The 21,848-nt window shown below is 34.3% G+C and overlaps 1 protein-coding gene across 1 annotated transcript in view; it reads left to right on the top strand.

Annotated features, from left to right (window-relative positions):
• The first annotated feature begins 4,117 nt into the window (after positions 1 to 4,117).
• LOC138703334 (uncharacterized) overlaps positions 4,118 to 21,848 on the top strand; it is a 179,296-nt gene continuing 161,565 nt past the window's right edge. The window contains exon 1 of the mRNA XM_069831132.1: positions 4,118 to 4,446. Within this exon, the coding sequence (XP_069687233.1) occupies positions 4,195 to 4,446 (252 nt within the window). The 5' untranslated portion in view covers positions 4,118 to 4,194. The remainder of the gene's footprint in view (positions 4,447 to 21,848) is intronic.

The following is a 21,848-nucleotide window of genomic DNA, read 5'->3' as shown; positions in this document are numbered from 1 at the left end:
CCAACACGATATCACAGTCTACTATATACAGTCACGAAGCTTGAGTTTTGAGGGTGCTAGAAACAATAGACTGTGACGGTACTATTTTGCATTGCCTGTAATGAGGCGATATTAGCGATCCTAGTGGTGAGCAACTATCTAATGTTTGCATATTTACTACGTATTGAGCTTCGCGACTGTATCTACTAGACTGTGACGATATGCTAAAGCGCCCCGATCTTTCACGTCGGTGCACATAGCGCTGATCATGTCGGAGACCATCCTCACGATAGACACGGACAGGACTTTCGTAATCATCGAGATGGTTGTTTCGTCGGAGAAAATTACATTTCTCCAATCGAAATCCACTCGATTGGTAGCGAAGGCAAGACGGTCGACAGCTTGTGCTTCCCCCAATATTTCCATTTGCGCAGCCCTCCGGCTGCTAATACCGCGGTTTCTCAACCTGCTGATCACAGTCTGTGAAGAGCCGGGAAAGTTAGATGCTGCTCTTATTTCGTTAGCAGTCCGAAAGGGGTCCTGTCGAACTGCCTCGAATAAGAGAGCACCCTCTTCCAATGAAGAAATCCGGGGACGCCCAGGAATAGGGCGATTTTCGACCTCCCCTGAATTTTGGTAATGATGAACCCACCTCTCGGCTGTACTTCCAGGAACATCGACCAAACGGCCAGCAGTTCTAGCCCCATATCCAGCCTCAACTAGAGCTATAACTCGCTGTCTCATGTCACGTCGGTTCGCCATTAAGATGAGAAATGAGGGATGATGATAGTACTTTAGTGTAGACAATGACTATTTAACGTGATATAGAATTATTGAAATAAGGGTCATCTTGCACAGTAAGAGTTAATAAAGCAACTGTAACTTAAATATTTAAATAACAGGATATAACAGGAAGTCCAATTGTTGCGAAGCTAATCAAATTAAATCTAATTACATTAAGTAAACAAACCCAAAATTATGACACCACATTGCTGCAGCTAAATTGTAGGCTATTAACATAAGCATTGAATAGGTCCGTGCTTAGCGTTGGACGACAAAACCAAACATAGAAAAGTTCGAATCTTGCCGAGGAATGTAACTTCTTGCTTTTTATAATGTAAATCAGACTTCTAACTACAATCATTCATATTTCTTAATATTTATTAATATTTATAGCCAACATTGAATTTGTAAAGAAAAGACTTTAAAAATCTCATATGGAATTTGTGATCTGTAGTGACATAAACATAGCTTATCTCTCGGAACTTTTCCGTAAAAGTAAATTAAATTCACTCCTTGAAATTGGAAACCTTAGACGTAGACTCATTTTCTCACCAGCATACAAGCTGAAGTAGCACAGCCATTGATAAAAGTTTTGTACACTGAATTAGACTGAATTCCTATTCGACAGCACCTATAATCAATGGCTTGTATGAACATGATAAACAAATCCTGTTTCCAATGTTACTGAACAATTTAAAAATATTAATTTAAAAACTAAAAAAGGGTAGTAAATGCTGTATCTATTGATCATTTACATTTATGTCTACAAAATGAATCTTGGAAAAACGTATATGTAACTGGTACTACTGATATTAAGAGTAAATGTATTGTATTTTACACTTCATTTCAGAATCACTTCAGTGGATATTCTCCACTTAATGTTGTGAAAAAAATTCAAAAGTAAAAACATATAGATAATGCAGGGACTTAAAAATCTCACGTATTAAAAAGAAGAATCTATATGTAATGAGAAGTACAGTGTAATTCATCAAAATTTATGAAAGAGGGAAATAGAACACATTTGAATAGAAAAGCACAAAATCCAGATAATACAATTAAAGCTATTCGGAATATTATTAAAGTTAAACTTGTAGATATCCTAAGAAAGAAAATATTTTTTCATTAAAATTAGTGATTATAAAGTAGAGGATCCCAAATCTATTGCAAATTCTTTTAACGTGTTATAGTATATAGTACAGAAATATTATTGACAACTTAAACATTCAAGATTTTGCAAAAGATACTGCAATTAGTTGCTTAACACATGCATTTAATAGTTAGTATTAATATATGTAATTCATCAATAACTGCAACAGTGCTTATTCATTCAATCATAACATGAATGAAATTGAATGCACATTGAATTAAACACTATTGAAAACACGTAGATAAAATAGTTAAAATCAACTGAAGGGGTGAGAATGAAATAATCCAAAGCCACACTTTTAACAAAAATTGTTTTGTGCGAGTGCGTTTATTACACATATGGGAAAGCTACTAATAAAATATTGTAATAATTACTCAACAAATGACATAGCCTAAGGACTCTAAACCTTTGTAAACGTTTGTTTGTGTGGCTTAGGAATATTTTTTTTTTAATTTCATTTCAATTGTTAGTTTTTAATATATATATATATATATATATATATATATATATATATATATATATATGTATATATATATGCATATATATGTATATATATGCATATATATGTATATATATATATATATATATATATATATATGCATTTACGTTGTATGTGTGAGTGTGTGTGTGTGTGTGTATAAATGCATTCATTAGATTAACGTTTATAATATTATAACTTGTAATTTTGTAATTTCTGTGATCATTAACACTTAATCTGAGGACTTTTTAAAACTCTATTTCAACGTTATTTAGAAAAAAATCGTTAACATAGACTAAGAATCGAACTCGCTCTCTTCTACACAACACGCAGAGATGTTAGCGTCTGAGCTACTGCAACGACACGAAAACTTTACTTTCTGTGCGGAGTGTCGATGTAGTCATGAAGGTCCATTGTCGATTTAACTACGCGATTTACGTATATATTTATCTTTTATTTACGTAATATTATCATATTTTTTGCAATTTTTGGAGTGAATTCCGGAACGATGCTAGTAACAAACCAAATAGCTTAAATCTAAGTAACTCAATATTCGTTATCTTGTGTATTAGTGCTCTGGTCTCTGATCATGCGCAGTGTTTTACATCTGAGACTTAGGAATATTCAATTGTCTCATTCCTTTTCAGGGAAACTGTACCTGGATTTTATTATCTGTTCATTTGTAATTCTTGATATTTTGGCTAATACAATATTTCGTTACTGAAATGTAGCCATTCCTCTTTCATAAAACTGCATTCACTTCAATCTGTTTTAACACAATATGTTAACAAAATATGTTTTATATATTCTATTTCGCTACATAATATACATCTGACATTTTCTATATTACCCCTAAAATCTCTCAATTTCCACACTCCTAACTTAATCCGTGCAAAACCAATTCCAGCATTTCTATCGCATATTGTTACATATATGGTTCTTGATTCCATACATTTTTATCTGTAATTTTGTAGTGAAGTTTTCCAGATGTTTTCGGAAACGCTCTAAAGTTTTAAATTACTGTATTGACAGTCAGTGTTTACAAAGCATTAATGACATTTCTGGTACAAATCGCAATGTCAGGACGCTTCTATTGTTTTCAAGATCCACGTAGCATGGCACTCATTCGCTTTCCTCGTAGGTCTACTTTACAAAAATATGCTCCTCAATTTTATTATCTATTCATTTGTAATTCTTGATATTTTGGCTAACATAATTTGATTACTGAAATGTAGCCATGCCTTTTTCATAAAACTGCGTTCACTCCAATCTGTCTTAACACAATATGATAACAATATATGTTTTATATCTTCTATTTCGCCACATAATATACATCTAACATTTTCTGTATTACCCCTAAAACCTTTCAATTTCCACACTCCTAACCGTGCAAAACCAATTCTAGCAATTCTATAATCTTATTTATTATTACAGAAGTATTCTTCTTCATTTCTTTCTTCTGAGCATATTGTTACATATGGTTCTTGACTCCATATATTTTTATCTTTTCTGTGACTTTGTAGTGAAGTTTCCCAACGTTTTTAAGAACGCTCTAAAGTTTTAAATGATTGTATTGACGGTCAGTGTTTACAAAGCATTAATGACATTTCTCTTACAAATCGCTATGTCAGGACGCTTGTGTTGTTTTAAAGATTCTCACTGTTACGTCTGGACATCGCGGAACTTGGCAGAGGGGATAGAGCAGAGAGGCTGAGTGGGGGTGATTGGACTTGGCCTGCGATAAACACGTTAGTGCTGTCATATAAGCGAACCCGCGACGTGCCAGACGTTAGTAGCGCTTGCGACCATGGCGCGATTTGTAGTGCTCCGTTCCGCATTGCTAGGCAGCACCGGCTCAGTGGCGGCTCCCGTCAGGCTCCAGCAACTTGCGTCCCTCTTAAGTCTGCAAAGACGCCACCAAAACACTGCGGCTTCGACAGCAGCAAATCTAGACAGGATCCTGGAGTCACCATTCCCAGGAGAAACGCAGATTCCGAACGTCTCCCTGACGGAGTATATCTGGAAAGATGTTGACAAGTGGCTCTCCAAGCCAAGCGTGGTATGTACTGCCGATATCCCACATGTATCTCCATTGAAAATCCATCAGTTTTTAATTTATCTTTATATAAAGTACAGAGAAATAACTGTGATGCTGTAAGAAACTGATTTCAACATTTTGGTGAATATATGTTAGATTTTCATTAATCCCAACACACCTATAGGACAAATTGTTCCCGACATTTCGCCTGTATTCTGTCTCCTGGTTTGTCTACTGCCCATCTGTACACAAATTTTCCATAAACTAATGTACAGATTTTATTCGTACTCAAAACAGAGCGCAAATGAAATATAACATGAACTGTATCAACTTTTATTCATATGAAACAATGAGAGTCTTTGAAAACATTGTACCAAAAGTGAGCAAAACAGTGATTTAATCAAAGTCGACTCTATTTTCTTCCTCAATTTGTAACTGTAAAGAAAATAATGGCGGGTGCGAACAGTTAAATGTAGGCGCTCACTTACGGGAACAGATTCATGCGGCGCGTTCGAATTTTTATTTTTTACGATATTTTAAATTGAACATCGCCCACTTGGCCGTATAGCCTCTGTCCGCATGATCGGATTCCGCCCAGAATTTTCGCCAGAAAAATCTAGACGGATTTCCGTACGGGCCAAGATCAAAGTAAAGACAGTTATGACAATATATCGATTACAAGGCCTCAAATCGGCTAGCATTTCGATCATTGGACCAACCTTAAAACATTTGTCTGTCTTATTTTCTGGAGCTACTAAAGTACTATTGTCACTAACATGAAGCATTTTCTTTATTTGCCTGAAGCAATTTTTGGACATAGCTTCCTTAACTAACTGAAATCCAACATCCTAAAAGGACGAACATTCATGTCCTGTTGTGGAAGCTGGTGATAGGCTGAAAGCATAAGTATGCCTAGAAAAACCTTCAATTCCTCAACACTCAAGGCAAAGCCTATTTCATTATACACTGAAATTGCATACCTACCTACTTAACATTTCATTTTACAAATGAGTTAGAATGTCATTAGTAAAAATTTTTCGAAAGTTTCAACAACACTAGAGTTTCTAAAATTATCTACTAATTTGATCTTATCCTCAAAATTGAAACTCCTCCTGGACCGATTTGTGTATAATCTGAATTCATCTTTCTCTATTTTGGATGCAGAACTTATTGAATTTCATAGCTTGCCCATCTCGTAATGTTGATAGCGTAGGGTGTCCTGACGTTGAAACAGTTGGAAAATTTGGCGGAATGTAACTCTCACTTCTTACATTACACAGCAATACCGATCTACATGGAACATCACACACTTGAATTCTCCTCTTATATTGCCATCAAAATTGTCTTCTTCGGTCAGCTCATCTACATTATCAGGAGGAAGAATGATCAGATCTGCATTTCATCTGCTTCATTTAGTTTCTGATTTAAACAGACCACAGCCTCCTCCACTGTCAAAAAATCATCTTTGGAACGACTAGGCCTACCTTTCTTGACAACGAAGAAATTGAAATAATGAGATATTAATAATAAAAATGTATAATTAATTTAGGTACTGGAAAGTATCATATTATAATTTTTTCTGTAGTATATGATGATATGAAAACAAACTGCAAATTTAGAGTTTTTTTCTCCTGAAATAAAAGTGTTGTGCACTGAACACGTATTTTCTTCAGAGTAATATGTAACAAGTGTTCAACGATGAGAGATAATAAAATATTGTCGGAAATAATCAGTTAATGCAGGAAACTTAGCAAACCTAAATCATGTTCAAATCATATAGGCTACATAAACGGCCAGTGTCCTTATTTGAAGACAAGTGTTTTTTCATATATCATTGCAAACAACAGCTTGAAAAGAAAATGGTAGCTTCAAAGTACCTTTCTTAAAACAACAATTTGAGTGTAACTTTTACTACAACCCATAGTCGGTGAAAAATTAATTTTTAGTATAACACTCTAAAACAGGATGTTTGGCAGCATTCCTTTTGTTAGTTATTCTTGATTAGTTACTTAAATTTTATAGAGTAAAAATTTTCATATTATTGCATAGATATTCACAAATTTCTCTCATACAATATTTCCACCAAACAAATCCAAATGTTGTATAGGCCTATATAATTTTTTTTAATTCGCTATCCTCATATGAGAACACTGATTGTTAATGGGTTTCGAGAGAATCAATGTTCGATATCATGCATAGGAATTGTTGTATTGATTTTTTAGTAACTTGGGAAAATTATTAGCATACACCTTCTTGCAGATCATGACTTTAACTAAAGATCTGCCAAAAGAATGTCCTGCTTATGCAAGACAAAAAGTTTTTGTTTCGAACTCTGCAGTAAACGTGGATCAGGGGGCACTCACGCATTAGCATGCTTAAAAAATAATTCAAGAGGGAAGTTCAGAAATGAGGAGAGAAGACACAAACACATATGCGAATATTTTTTTTCATTTATTGTATTACTGGTAGGCCTAGTGTACACTGTCACATTACGCTAATTCTCGACAATCTAATAAATATTTTGTTTGCCACAAAATATGAGGACCATGAGTTCAAACATCGCAGGTAGAATTGATTTTTAAGAACGATGAAAACCTTTAACTTGGTTTCCTTCGGAAAGAACGTAAAGCTATGATCTCATGTCGGAGACTGAAGATAAATTAAAGGATTGAATGAGAGAATTTCGAAAAAAAAAACATCATCAGTCGTTTCTCATCCACTTTATATTATAGACTAATAATAATATCTATTCATCATTCAGTACAATTTCAAACGCTGAATAAATTCTGTAGTTATAAATATTATACCGGGTTTTAATTTCAAAGCTATTTATTTCAATTAAAATTAATTTAAACAAAAAAACACGTCAATATTGAGGAGGAAGTTTGAAACCAGTGTTAGTTGTATTTTAGGATTTACCCCCTCACCCATCTCCCTTTGAAATTTCAAATGACACCCCTATATTATGATACTTAAATCTGAAAGCGTATTCATTTGTTTATACATCTCATTCATCTGTTTCGCATCTTTTGTTTCCTATTGTCGCTTGGCAGCCTGGATTGTTGTTATTGTTGATAGAGCTGAACGGAATAAAACTACTTGATTACAGGTTATTTCAGATAGTAACACGAACTAATATTAAGGAATATTATGGCTGTGTATTATAACTCTATTCTTTGAAGATTTAAAACAAGATAGAGAATAATAAAAGCCGAAGTTAGGGTTTACGTTTTGTAAGATATGTGTGGTTTTCATGCTATGGAATTTATCAATGCTATGAAGAAGAGTTCTGAAATAGGCTTATTACTGTCTAGCCATCAATGGAGCACATTTTGAACATTTAATTTATTAAACAACTAATAACAATCCAAGTTGCCAGGCGACGATAGAAAACAAAATATGTAAAACAAATGAATTGAACTGTATAAACAATTTGAATACTCTTTAAGATTTAAGTATCATAATATATGGGTGTCATTTAAAATTTCAATGGGGGAGTGGGGTGAGGGAGTGATGGGGATAAAACCTAAAATGCAATGAAACTAGTTTTGAAATATCTCGTGAATATCTAAAGTGACGTGTTTTTTTTGTTAAATTTAATTTAATTGAAGTAAATAGTTATTTAGACTTGAAAGTTTTGAAATGAAAGTCCTGTATATACTACTGCTGCTACTACTACTGCTTCTAATAGTAATAATAATAATAATAATAATAATAATAATAATAATAATAATAATAATAATAATAATAATAATAATAATGACAAAACATTACCAAGCCTCATTATTAGTTAATTTTATTAGCTAGTGCACCAGACATCTGTTCCGGAAATTACAAGAAGACAAATTTTCGCGTGTTCATTTTCCCCAAGAAAATTGAAGACCTTCAGTAGGCCAATATAATCATTCTGAAAGCATGACAACAATTTCTATATTACTCAGAAGAAAGTGACTAATGCCTCATTGAATCGGACGGACTATGCAATATCTTCCGTACAAAACTTGAAAGCAATGTAAATAATAACACGAGACATGAATCATTCACAGAGTTTGTTTAACTCAACTACAATGAGTCATTTTAAAGCAATGTGTATCAAAACCTTTACAAATGTAACAGCGACGGATAGACGAACTGTCTTGAATCCTCGTGAATTAATTTGTCAAAAGCTTATTATTTCTGCATATTTGTATTCTTAAATTAGCATATGATAAAATTTGTTCCTTGTTTTATTTTACTTGCTTAATTAAAATTTCGATATGTGACAGAGGAAGAATAATTGTTTGTATGCATCTGAAGTCTGATTATGCAGCTAGTCGACGATGTATGCAATGGTGAGGATAAGGAACTGGCCATCCTACCTCATTATCTCCTGGTCTAGTTGCCTCATAAGTTGTGCCTTCGTGGTATCACTTGTGAGGTTCAGACTTGTCTTCGGACAGTTGACTAAACAAACAAAAAATTTAAATTTAAAACTACAGAATCATCTTCGCAAGATATACTATATATATATACAGGGACATCATTTTATTTTTACTTCAATTTTTATTGTACCTGAGTTTTTGAATGTACTTCACTCCCATCCCCTCTACTAGTAAACTTCCAACCGTCTCCACACAGAACCAAGCGTATACAGTCAAAGTCGCCTTACAGTCTTAGTAAACACAAACACTACTGTGTTAGTGAGTATAGTACTTTCCATAAAAATGTTCGCTTTCAATATTTAATCATATTCTCGCACAGGTACTGTTGTCCGTTTGCCTATGTCGCATCCCGGTTTCCCCTACCCACTTCTGCCAATCCCTTTGTGGCTGGGCTGTCTTAGATCTTTTCTGAAAACATTAATTTCTGTTAGGAATTGGACGTCTACGTAATATTATACAACTGTTTATAATAACTTAAATAAAAAGGCTTCGTTAAGTAATTAACTGTCACTTGATTTCCCTCCTTTCTACGACCCTCGACAAAACCGCTTGAAAGGACAATAAAATAGCATGTCTGAATAATTTTAGCTTTTCGGATCGGGTAGAATTGAAGATTTAATTTACAATACGTAAGATACTCTTTTATACAGTAGGTACAGAATTATTTCAACATGAGTTACTAGTACGAAGGACGAAACTGGTAATTGGAATTAGGCACAATAGTATATAGTGCGATAATATGCAAAAAAAGAACTGAAACCTGTATAGAAATGAAAGGCCATCATTTTCAAATATGTGTTTAAATATCCATATTATGATTATTTTTCAATTTCATTTCATTCTCTATAGTGTACGCTAATGTGCTGTAGACAGTATAATATGCACTGCATAATGAATACGTTCGAACTACAGCTCTGTTCGTGAGTAAAAACACTCATTGTTAATATTTTACTGTATTTTGATTAAAGAAAAACCTAATGAAAATTATCAAACTCAAAATCGCGATATTTCCTACTTTACGGAAATGGATGAACTACTTTTCATCCCTCCTATACCTAGTAAAGTGATTTGTTTGTATCTTACGCCAGTATCATCGAACTCCAGTGGAAGGGGGTATCAAACGGTGTTTCCGGTTCACAATTTTTAAGCCAAAGGTATAGCCAGGTTAATATTAGAAATGTTAGTAAAAATAAAATGATGTCCCTGTATATATATAATTTAAAATTTTGGGCCAGGTCACCGTAACTAACGTTACACATCACGAATGATTAAAGAAAGTAACCTTTTTCAGCATTTCGGTCTCACTGCAGGCAAGTGCAATTCCGAAATACTGACAAAAAGTTATTTTCTTTAATCATTCGTGATATGTAACATTATGGTGACCTGGTCCAAAATTATATATATTACAAATAATAGTAATTATGCAGATGTGACTATATTCGAGAAAAATGTTCGTTGGCTTATAGGCCTACATGTGACAATCCCCCTTCTTTGTAATGTAATATAAAGTAACAGAAGTAAATCTATTCCATTCATTCCGTTATTGAAAATACAAAATAATATAAGTAATTGATTAACTAGCGGACTTACTCGTGTTAATTATGTAAGTCTGTGCGGCTTACAGCTGTTTCGGAGCTTCATCACACCATCCTGAGTAGACTCTGAGGATAGTGTGATGAAGCACCGAAACAGCTGTAAGCCGCACAGACTTACATAATTAACACGAGTAAGTCCGCTAGTTAATAAATTACTTATATTCAAGTGTTGAAAGTAGTGTATGCAAGATTAAAAATGGATTAACAAAATAATATATCTATTTATAAACAAAATAAAGCATTTATATTTGAAGCAGTGCTTAGTTGCAGTATTTACTTCTACTTCAGTTATTTTAGGCCTATATAGGCTACGTTAGAAAATACGTAAATAACGTTTGTTATATTATAATGAGGGAATTGTCCACAAAGAAGGTGTCTATATACCCCAATGATATTTTCTGAACTTCGAACGCTCTATAATAATCATAAAGGCACCCCTGCGATGGCTGAGTGGTCAGACCTTCAACCTGTTATAGGTCATTCGTTATCTCGTGAAACCAAATGCTTGCACAGGGTAAGTGAGCTCGCTTGCTACGAGTAGAAACGTAGCGAGGTAAGGAAGCTTCTCAGTCCACTTTCTTCTTTCCCTGACGCGCAGATAGTTTTCACGAGATAACGAATGGCCTATACGCAGTCGGTCCGGGTTAGGTCTGCCAAAAGTCTGCTACTGAATTTGTGCTGAGTGCTTAATGAAATGGAACTTGAAATGGGATGGTTCTAAATTGTTAAACAATAGGCAGAGATGCTTCAGTTCGAAAGAGAAAAAATATTTTCTGTGATCAGAAAAATGGCCTTATGACATTAGAATTTTTGCATTCGGTATTCCAGGCCAGGCAGGTCATACAGGTTTGCCCTGAAGTTGGAACATGTATACAGTTCCGAAACATTGAAACTGTTGGATTACTCAAAAGTCTGCCTCCCAATTTATGCTGAGTGCTTAATGAAACTAACTTGATTCTCAATTGTTAACTGAAAATTCAAATGAGATGAAAATATATCTTACTGGAAAATTATACCGGTAACTTATACATAGATGCTTCAGATCGAGGAAAAAAAAAACTAAATATAATTTTTCAATGATCAGAGAACGGATCATTTTATCTCAACTAATGGCTTTGGTGATTACATGTTCAGTGTTTGAGGAAAAGCAAGTTGATGTTGAAACTAAATGGATCTCAATAACTCAAATGAAAATCTGTAGGCATAGGGTGTACGGTACAATTGTTGGCAGTGTGACAGTTCTAGGCAGGTGTTGAACATAGTTAATAATAATAAGCTTATTTTTTTCCCACAGACAAATCTGCTTAAGGAAAAACATAGCTTATAATGTTGGTCATATTATTATGTGAATGTTTTCTCTCCATTTTTCTTTGAGTCTCCATGCTGTGTGTAAATTTTCTGAATTGCATATCTAGTGTTGAATTATAAAGAAAAAAATAAGGACACAGGAGTGACATATTCTGTGAGTACCTGTCTATGTTGTATATTACATATTTAAAATACAGTTACACTTGATCTGTATGTTCTGCTGGTTATGTTATTAAATTCATTCAATCTCATAACCTAATTTTACTTAAAATCATTTGGGTGCCAACATCTGTATCATTTTTTTCTACATATTATAATTATTGGCACCCCCTGCCAACAACTATATTATTGTGTATTAGTGATATAAGTACAGATTTTGAATCGCCTTCTAATGTAGTTCAATTAGGTATATTTTGACTCACTTCTGATACTTAGTTACAGTTCTTGGCGGGGGTGCCAATAAACTGTAATTTTGAAACGAAAAAGTGCGATAGTTGTTGGCAGTATTGCGATATTATAGAAAACTTTTCCCCTCTGCACAGGGTGTCAGAAATGTTGTCAAAAATGTTAAGGATTTAGAAGCTGCTACTAATGACATCAAAAGTAGACTTCCAAAAAATCCAGCTGCGAAGAAACATAACGGTCCTTGGGCAGCAATTCAGTTTCATTTAAAGCAAGATTTTGTTAAAAGTCGCCCTTGCCCAACACAATTTTGACTGATGAAGAGGAAATCACTCTCAAAAAATGGATCATTAATAGTTGTAGAAAAGGATTCCCTCGTCGTAAGGAGGATGTGATTGCAAGTGTCAAAGAATTTCTCCACAACTGGCCAAATCAATTCCTAGACAATACACAATGTATAAGTTGGTATAAGGCTTTTCTGAAAAGACATCCAGATACTGCGACTTGGACTAGTGGAGCTGTCACTTCAGCAAGCAGCTGCGTCAGCGAAAAAGACATTCGAAACTAGTTTGTCAAAATATCTGAATGTCTAACGGAAGAACAGAACATTGATGTTCTTAATCAACCTGACAGGATATTCAATGCTGACGAGACAAGTTTCATGTTGAATCCTGTAAATTGAAAAGTTTTAGGCCCAAAAGCAGCTAGAAATATTTATGAGGTGGATTAAGGAAATGCCAAAACCTCCATAACTGTAATGTTCATCCTTTTAGCTAGTAGCTTGGTAGTACCACCGATGGTAGTTTTTCCGTACAAGAGGATTCCAGCAGAAATTGGGCGCTCAGTTCCAATTCCTGGGGTATTTGTCGCAGCGATAGAGGCTGGATGAAAACTGAAGTCTTCTATGAGTATGTTGGAAATGTTTTTGTGTCATTTCTAAAAGAGAAAAACATCTAAACACCTGTAATTCTATTTGAAGATGGGCATAAAAGCCACATATTATGCCATATTATTCAACTCTGTACAGAACTTGGTGTTGTATTAATCGCGTTGTATTCCAAAACAACGCGAATTCTTCAACCAGCCGACGTAGCAGCATTTAGGCCATAAAAGAAGGCCGGAGGAAAGGAGTACTTAATTTGCGCGCAAAGATCACCCTCATGAAGACCTGAAAAATGAACATTTCTGTCCCGTCTTAGAAGCAGTCCTAGAGAAGTATGTTAAAGTTAAAATGCTCCGAAGTGGTTTCTGAGTATGGGCTAATTCCTTGGAATCTTGATTCCATTGATTACTCAAAATGTCTTGAAACCAAAGTAATAAATGAGACATGAGATTATGAACATTTCAAATTACTGGTGACTGAAAAATTAATAGAAAAGTTCAAAGACATTAAGAGTGAGACTGAAGTAGATCACAATAATCAATTTTATATTCTCTTCAGGATGTGGAACGAAGTGTTTCGTAAAGGTGTGCAACCAAAGATAATGAAAAGACAAAGAACTGTTTTAATTCTATAATTAAGCCAATTATTTCAGACTATAAAACGATAAATAACAAGCAAAATTTGGAAAAAGTTTCAGGCAGATAAAGAACACAAAAAACAGGTAGAACAAGAGAAGAAAGAACAAAGGAAGAGAAAGAGAGAAGAAAAAACTCTAAATACAAAACAAATGCTTAAGAAAAAGAAAGAGCGAATTACTAACGTGGGTAAAGGTACTGACGTAACGGAAATGTTATCTTTCAAACAAGACATGTGTTATGTTTGTGTTCGTAATATTAAAACTGAAAATGGAAGCCTGCAATGTTCACTGTGCAATAAGTTATTCCACGAGAAATGTGTACCTAAAAATCATCAACAACATATTCCCGACATTACAGACTGTGATGATTTCCTTCCTCATCTGTGCTACAATGTTGATGAAAGTGATGGTGAAGACTTGTTTTTAAATACTGAAAGTGATAATGAATAAATAGGACGTGTGTTGATTTCAATTTTGTTATAAACTGTTGATAAAACGAGTATGCCAAGAACTGTATCAATACCTGCCAAATATTGTAACAACCCTGCCAAGAATTGTATTTTTCAGAACTTATTCTTTTCACATGAAAAAATATTATTATTTAAATTTAAAATGTCACTTGATATATGGGAATATATGTAAAAAATATCCCTTTGTCCCATAGAAGTTTCATTTTTACGATTGAACTTAAAATATCTACTCAATTTTTAATTGACTAAAAAATCATCCTTAACCCTGCCAATAATTGTACCTTTCCCCCTATTACATAGGCTAGTCGAGGGAGAAAAAATATATAAAGAACGAAACGTGTTATCTTAGCCAATCTCTTCAGAAATTCTGTTTGAGTGCTTAAAGAAATTGGAATTCAAATGAAAAGATATCAATTCTTAACAACAACAGAGATTATAAGCTTAATTTCAATAGAACACAGAGTGATCAGGAAATAGATCCACCTATCCCAGACAGTCGGTTTAAAAATCTTATGTTGAAAACTTTACAAACGTAGGGATTCAGATGGTAAAAAAATAGGCACAGAGAAAATTTAATTAAAATAACGCATCTGTGCAATACAAATCGTAATTATTAGTACGCTTTATAGTTTACTATTTCAATCTCGAAGCAATATGCACAACAAAGATTACAAAGAATAGGCCTAGTTTATATTTCTAGACGTTTTCGATAATTATTTCTATAAAGCTATTGTGGTGGTGGTGGTGGTGGTGGTGGTGGTGGTGGTGGTGGTGGTGGTGGTGGTGGTGGTGATGATGATAATGATGATGATGATGATGATGATGAGGATGAATATTAGTAAAAATCGAAATAACGGAAATCTTTCTCGACTGTCTTGTATAGCGTATATTCTATTTCTCTTCTACAAATTAACCGTAGTCTGGATTAAGGGGTTAGGTATAGCTTACAGCAGTCAAATTTTTGGAAATATTCAACATTTTTTTCTTCATTACTGTATCTTGTACAATAATGAAAATTGGTATGTGTAAATCACTGTCCTTCTACTATATGAAAAAAAAATATTTTACGATAAAAAAACATTTATATATATATATATATATATATATATATATATATATATATTTGTTTTTGTTTTTTTTTTAATTCAAAACGGTGGCATTTTACTGTGCAGTGATGAAGCGTTTCCCTCATAACTCATAAACGTGTTAACTTTTTTCATGTTATCTCTCCTTTATTTTATTGCTGAAGCTCATGTTTACAATATCATGCTCTTTCAACTACATTCCTTAATAAATTATATATATATATACATATATATATATATATTACTTTGTGGAAGAAAATACTGATATTTGACATTTTATAAAATGAATTTATTTTTTATCCAAGGTAGAGAAGTGATTTTTCATGACATTGTAGATATGACATGCATAAATACACACAAAAAATGTAATCACAGAATGTTGGATAGTTTTTGAGTTATGAGGAAAACGCTTCATCACTGCACAGTGAACTGCCATCATTTTTAATTTTGAAAAAAAATATATATATATTTTTTTAACATTAAAATATTTTTATCATATAGCAGAAGGACAGTATTTTACACATACTAATTTTCATTATTTTACAAGATTCAATAATGGAGGAAAAAAATGTTGAACATTTCCAAAATTTTACTGCTTTAAGTTGTATCTAATCCCTTAATTCATTCAGTTGATGGTTTCCCATGAAAGAGAATAGAAATTCGATGCCTGTGAAATTTCGCGGTAGACAAAGAAAGGCAATCTCTACCATTCTTTCTACTATCGCTCCATTCACTATATCATTATCTTAGGCCTATAGCTTCTAAACACCTCTGTAGTTACTAAACGACGTTGAATAAAAATTTTAATCATAAAATTAACTCTACGCTCAAACAGTATTATTCACATTTTAAGGCACCAGTATCACAGTATTGTAAATATAAATTAGTGATCAGGAGGACGGAAAGCACAGATAGAAAAACACAAAGTCCGCTGACCTCCTCATAGGTGCAACGTCAGCATCCTCTGAACCAATTCCATCGGCTTGACAGGCAATTTAGTCACTAGTAAGGTTAATCGGGAAAATAAAAAGGAACCAGAAATGTTTTAAAGCGACTTCGGCGATTAACAAAGGTTAACACATTTAATCCTCTGTTATTGTCTAGTATCAATTTAGACTATCTTTCTCTTTCGAATAAGAACTACTCGCAGTGAAACATTTTAAAGTAATGCCCCGAATTCTTTCAGTCTGTGTAGACAGTTTTATGAATATCGCATGCTCTGAACATAGACTTTTTAATAAATTTATTTAATAGTCATCATCATCTGTGGTGCTACGGCCCTTTTAGTTTAGCCTTGACCTCCTTAAGAACAGTTGACCAATTCTTTCTTTCCAAAGTCCTCTGTCTACATCTCTTTATCTCTGTCCTTGCAAGATCATCCTGAACATCTCCCAGACATCGCATTTTAGATCTTCCGACTCTTCTTTTACCACCTGGTTTAGCATCTAATAGGATTTAATAATTACAACAATATACTGACTATTAGATTATTAGTGACTATATTGGGGTTTCGTAACAAACTGCTTTTCACGGTGATGGCTAAGGGTGTCTGAGAATAAGTGCTTAGGAAAATATTTGGGGCTAAGAGTGATGAAGTTACAGGAGATTGGAGAAAGTTACACAACGCATAATTGCACGCATTGTATTCTTCATCTGGCATAGTTACGAACATTAAATCCAGACGTTTGAAATGAGCAGGGCATGTAGCACGTAAAGACGAATCGAGAAATGCATATAGAGTGTTAGTTGGGAGACCAGAGGGAAAAATACCTTTAGGGAGGCCGAGACGTTTATTAATTTACTTGGTTATTTAACGATGCTGTATCGACTACGAGGTTATTTAGCGTCGATGGAATTGGTGGTAGTGAGATGATATTTTGCGAGATGAGGCCGAGGATTCGCCATAGATTACCTGCCATTTGCCTTACGATTGAGGAAAACCTCGGAAAAAACCCAACTAGGTAATCAGCCCAAGCGGGAATCGAACCCGACAGAGCTATGCCGGTGGCTGGAGGAGACGTAGATGGGAGATTAATATAAAAATGGAGTTGAGGGAGGTGACATATGGCAGAGACTGGATTAATCTTGCTCAGGATAGGGACCGATGGCGGGCTTATGTGAGTGCGGCAATGAACCTCCGGGTTCTCTAAAAGCCATAAGTAAGTAAGTATTAGTGATTATGTATTATTATTAATGTGCATACCATAATATGATATCCTTTTTATCAACATATTTATCACTTTATTCATTTTGATTAATTTCCTTTAAGCTTGTGATCGGGTAGGTCGGTTGAACAACTGGCTACGGACTAGAAGGTGAAAGGATTTTTCTCGTTGCTAAAACTTTCAGAACGGTCCCGAGGTTCATTCAGTCTCCTAATAAATTGAATACCGAGTCATTCCCGGGGGTCAAAGGCGGTCGGAGCGTGGTGCCGACCACACCACCTCATTCTATCGCCGAGATCATGAAAGCACAGCGTTCTACCTCCATGCCCACCAAGTGTAAAGGGAATACTGGTAATATGAGTTTTTAGGATTTCACGGTGACTGTGATTGGGATTAGGCTTTCGGGTAATCCACCGTGTTCTGGAACTTGACATCTCCAACGTTTCGGAACTACATACAGGTTCCATCATCAAGGTAAGACAGAGAGGTCGCTTACTCTGTTGGACTCGTTACGGACGATTGAGCCGAATACCAGTGGTACGGCCACACGAGCTACATTTGTCGCAGGTTTTCTGCTACAAATGTAGCTGCCGTAATTGCCGCAAAATGAGTGGCCACACGGGCGCGACAATTACTGCTCAATTCTGCGTTAAATGTCGCTACGTGTGGCCACATGACATGCCACACGTAGCGACATTTGTAGCTAGTTCTTTTACGTTTTGCAGCACTCAGCAGTAGTGTAGTGGAAGCTTTCTTCCGAGATGGATTATGAAGCCAAAGTCGCGTTGTGTGTGTTGTTAGTGTACATTATTACGGTCACATACAATTTTAATGCGCATGAGAAGAAAATTTATAGCAGTGCCATAAAGTTAACTTTTATTCCTATGTCAATTTTACAACAGGCAATATTGTTCGTCAGTAACAATCGGAAGTACGATGTGGGTGAAGGGTTTGCTGAAAGGCTGTATGAAGACCTAATTTCTCGTGGTTCTGTAGAAGGGTCATTGGGATTTACAACAGATTAGACATGCTCTCCCCTTGTCAATATATGAATATCTAAAGCATCTCCAAGTAAAAAGGAGTTTTAAACATGACCCAAAACACAACACAAAGAGGCAATCTGTTTGTAAGATATATGTGAGAGATCTCTCTTGTAAAAGAAGTGTGTTCTTTTTTTACCAAATGAAGTCGCTGTGAAGGGTTTACTGGAACGCTATTATATAGATTTTATTATTGAAGGATACCTTTGGTCGAAAATGAAAGAAAGAAAGAAAGAAAGAAAGAAAGAAAGAAAGAAAGAAAGAAAGAAAGAAAGAAAAACTATGTACTCTCAAAGAACGATATTTTGAAACGAGTATAAGTAAACACATCTATTATAAAAGTTCTATTTTTTCTTGGTTTTGCAGAATGCTTATTGGACGTTGCGGCAATTTAAACTTGACAAATATCCCAAAATACAACTCAAAGTGTAAATGTATTTATAACATAATAATATTTATAAACAATACTGATTTGTGAGGTCTGTCCTGGAAAAGAATTGTACGTTTTTTTCACCAAACAAAATTGCTCTGAAGGGTTTGCTAGAACGTTTTTGTATACATTTTATTATTGAAGAATTCTTTAGGTCGAAATTGAAAGAAGAAAAATGTATGTACTTTTAAAGAAAGATATTTTGAAGAGAGTTAAAAAATAGGGCAACTTAGCCTGGACTATACATAAGCGAAGCAATATTTATTGGCACCGTATTGTTAGTAAGAAAATATGTCATATATATTGGCATCATATTGTTATAAATCTGTCATGATAATAATTTCCCATCTAAAAGTCAATCTCCCTCTCTACTTCACTCTCTCATAAATACAAGTTGATTCTGTTGTTATGATTAGCTTACATATACATACTGGGAATTTCAACCATTAAAAAAACGGGTTTTCCTTCAAATTGGAGAATGCATTTCTCCCATTGTACATCCAATAGAAAACAAAGTTTACGTTCTCTTAAACATGATAGATCACGTTTCTCAGATTATTAAATTTCGGGGGAGGGGGAAACTGAAAGGTGAATCTTAGGATATGTACAGTCTCATATTTCATAAAGTTTTTGGCAAACGAAAAATATTCTAACGCTATAAGATAAGTGGGGTAGTACAAATTGCGATATCTTATAGCTAGACTTCGTGGAATTGCCACGAGAATCGTAAGGTTTACTATGCACGCGGTATAGACTGTATGAGAAGGGGGCGTGCAAAGGATAGAGTATGCCTCTAATGTAAACACTGAGCACTATACTCCGGTTACAATAAAACCTGTATCCTGCATTCAAGAAATAAAATGAATGATCATTGAAGTAGGAAATGTCTAAACATGTAAATACACAATTATTTTATAGTGAGATATATTAACTCTTAAAATTTAATGTAAGATCATCCTTGAATATGTGCATTGCAGTGAAGAGTTACGTACATTTTGAGCGACTGCAAAGTAGCCTCCTCCGTTGGTCACTTAAACAGTTTTTCTTTTGGGAAAATGTACGTTCAACATCACACGATGTAATACGTACATATTTGAAGAACGGAAAGTCACTACTTTTAGTGCACCAACTTCAGATGTCTTGTCGTGACCTGATTGTACATCATTTATAATACGAAGTTGTGAATAGGCAGAATTTTTAGCAATAATGTTTCTCAACTTACATTTCACTTTTTCTGAAATTAGCGAATTGTTATTTTGGATAACGGTTTGTGATACTTTATCCATTATATTAAGGGCTTCTGAGAGTTGTAGTTTAGACGATTCTAACAGGATGATGTTTTTGGACACGATTTTAAAATTAGAATCAATGAACAGAATATCTTCTAATAGCTGTTCAGACGGCAATAATTTTACATCTGCAACAGCTGAACTGTCTGTGCAATCCAATTCATCAATTATCTCCATTATTTTGTCGTAATGTTCTGCATAATAATTAATAGCATCCAACCACGTTTCCCAACGGGTCAAGACTGGCTGCGGGGTAAGGGTATTCCAAGGGCAATTGTTTGGAACAGCAACAGTCTCATTGTAGCATGTTTGATTGAATTCTTGTCTGCACTGAATAAATGGTAAGCTTTGATTGTTACAACCACAGTAATGCAAAAACAAGTGGTTACATAGGTATACATTAGCTGTAGCTGCTCTATCTATTTGGACCGGTCACAACTCTTAACATGAACTGCTTAAACTACAAGACCGGGCGGTCGCTCACCTCCTCTATACTACCGTACATCGGCAACCTGATAGCATGCTGCGTGTGGAAATTCAACGAACTCTACTTATAGCTTATTCGAGAGACAAATTTCACTGCACTCATCAATGTCACCTGTTTCATTTTTGAATACATTAGGCCTGAATAAAATGCCAAGGTGTTGTATGCCAGGCTGCAAATTCAATTACCAGAAGGTAACTTAGTGGCGATATTATTTACTTTCCTTCTGGTGAAGTAACAAAAAACAGGAATAAGGTTAAGAAAATAGTATTTAAAATTAGCTGTTCTTAAAGTCTTAATCTGTGTGTCTTTTACATGCCATTTGATTTTCGCTTTCTATCTCATTCCTAAAAAATTAAAGCATTAAAGCATGGCCATTCATTTTACAAGGTTGTTTGTACTTTTATTACAATTTTTTTTTTGTTTTCTTTTGCATGATATTTATTCTTTATTTATTGTCAGTTAGTAGATAAGGCTTTTGACTTATCTCTGAGTCTCCTTTGGGAATTAATAAATCGGAAATAAGTATATTAATATAAATTTAAAGTTTAAAAACATGGATTTCATAATAAGAAATTTTCAGTAACTAACAACAATGTTAATTCGTTTAAGGTGGAAAATTATTGGTCACAAATAGACCTAACATGTCAGACGCTTGGCACTAAGTTTTATTTTATTATTACTATAATTATTCGTTGTTTCTAAAATTAATTTTCCCTAATAAAGGATTGTTAATACGTGCGGGTAGTCTACTGAGAGGGAAGTTTTGTAGAATAACTTTGCAGCATATTTATATACCTTGAAAGTTTATCGTTTAATAAAGAGACACACGAATATCACTTTATTAATGACTCTATCGCTGATCATTGCTTGCTATTATTATTATTATTATTATTATTATTATTATTATTATTGTTGTAAAATTAAGAAATGTATATAAAAAGTTTATACCGGTTTTCCTACGTATGATTTAAAAACTACAAAATGCCAGATTGTGTCGTGTTCGGATGCAACAATTATACGAAGAAAACTAAAGGCAGAGAAGTCAAATACTTCCAGGTTACAAGAAATGATGACCTGGCTACAATATGTAAACGAAATGTCAAACATACTGACACACCGTACATCGCAGCGACATTTTTGTAGCTGCACGTGTAGCCACCCAGTGTCGCTACGTGTGGCTACCCAACAGCAGTAAATGTCGCAGAAGAAAT

The sequence above is a fragment of the Periplaneta americana genome, chromosome 7, assembly GCF_040183065.1.
Source record: "Periplaneta americana isolate PAMFEO1 chromosome 7, P.americana_PAMFEO1_priV1, whole genome shotgun sequence".
NCBI classification, from domain to species: Eukaryota; Metazoa; Arthropoda; class Insecta; order Blattodea; family Blattidae; genus Periplaneta; species Periplaneta americana.
Note: the sequence above shows the minus strand (reverse complement) of the source record. Positions and strands in the feature narration are given on the sequence as shown.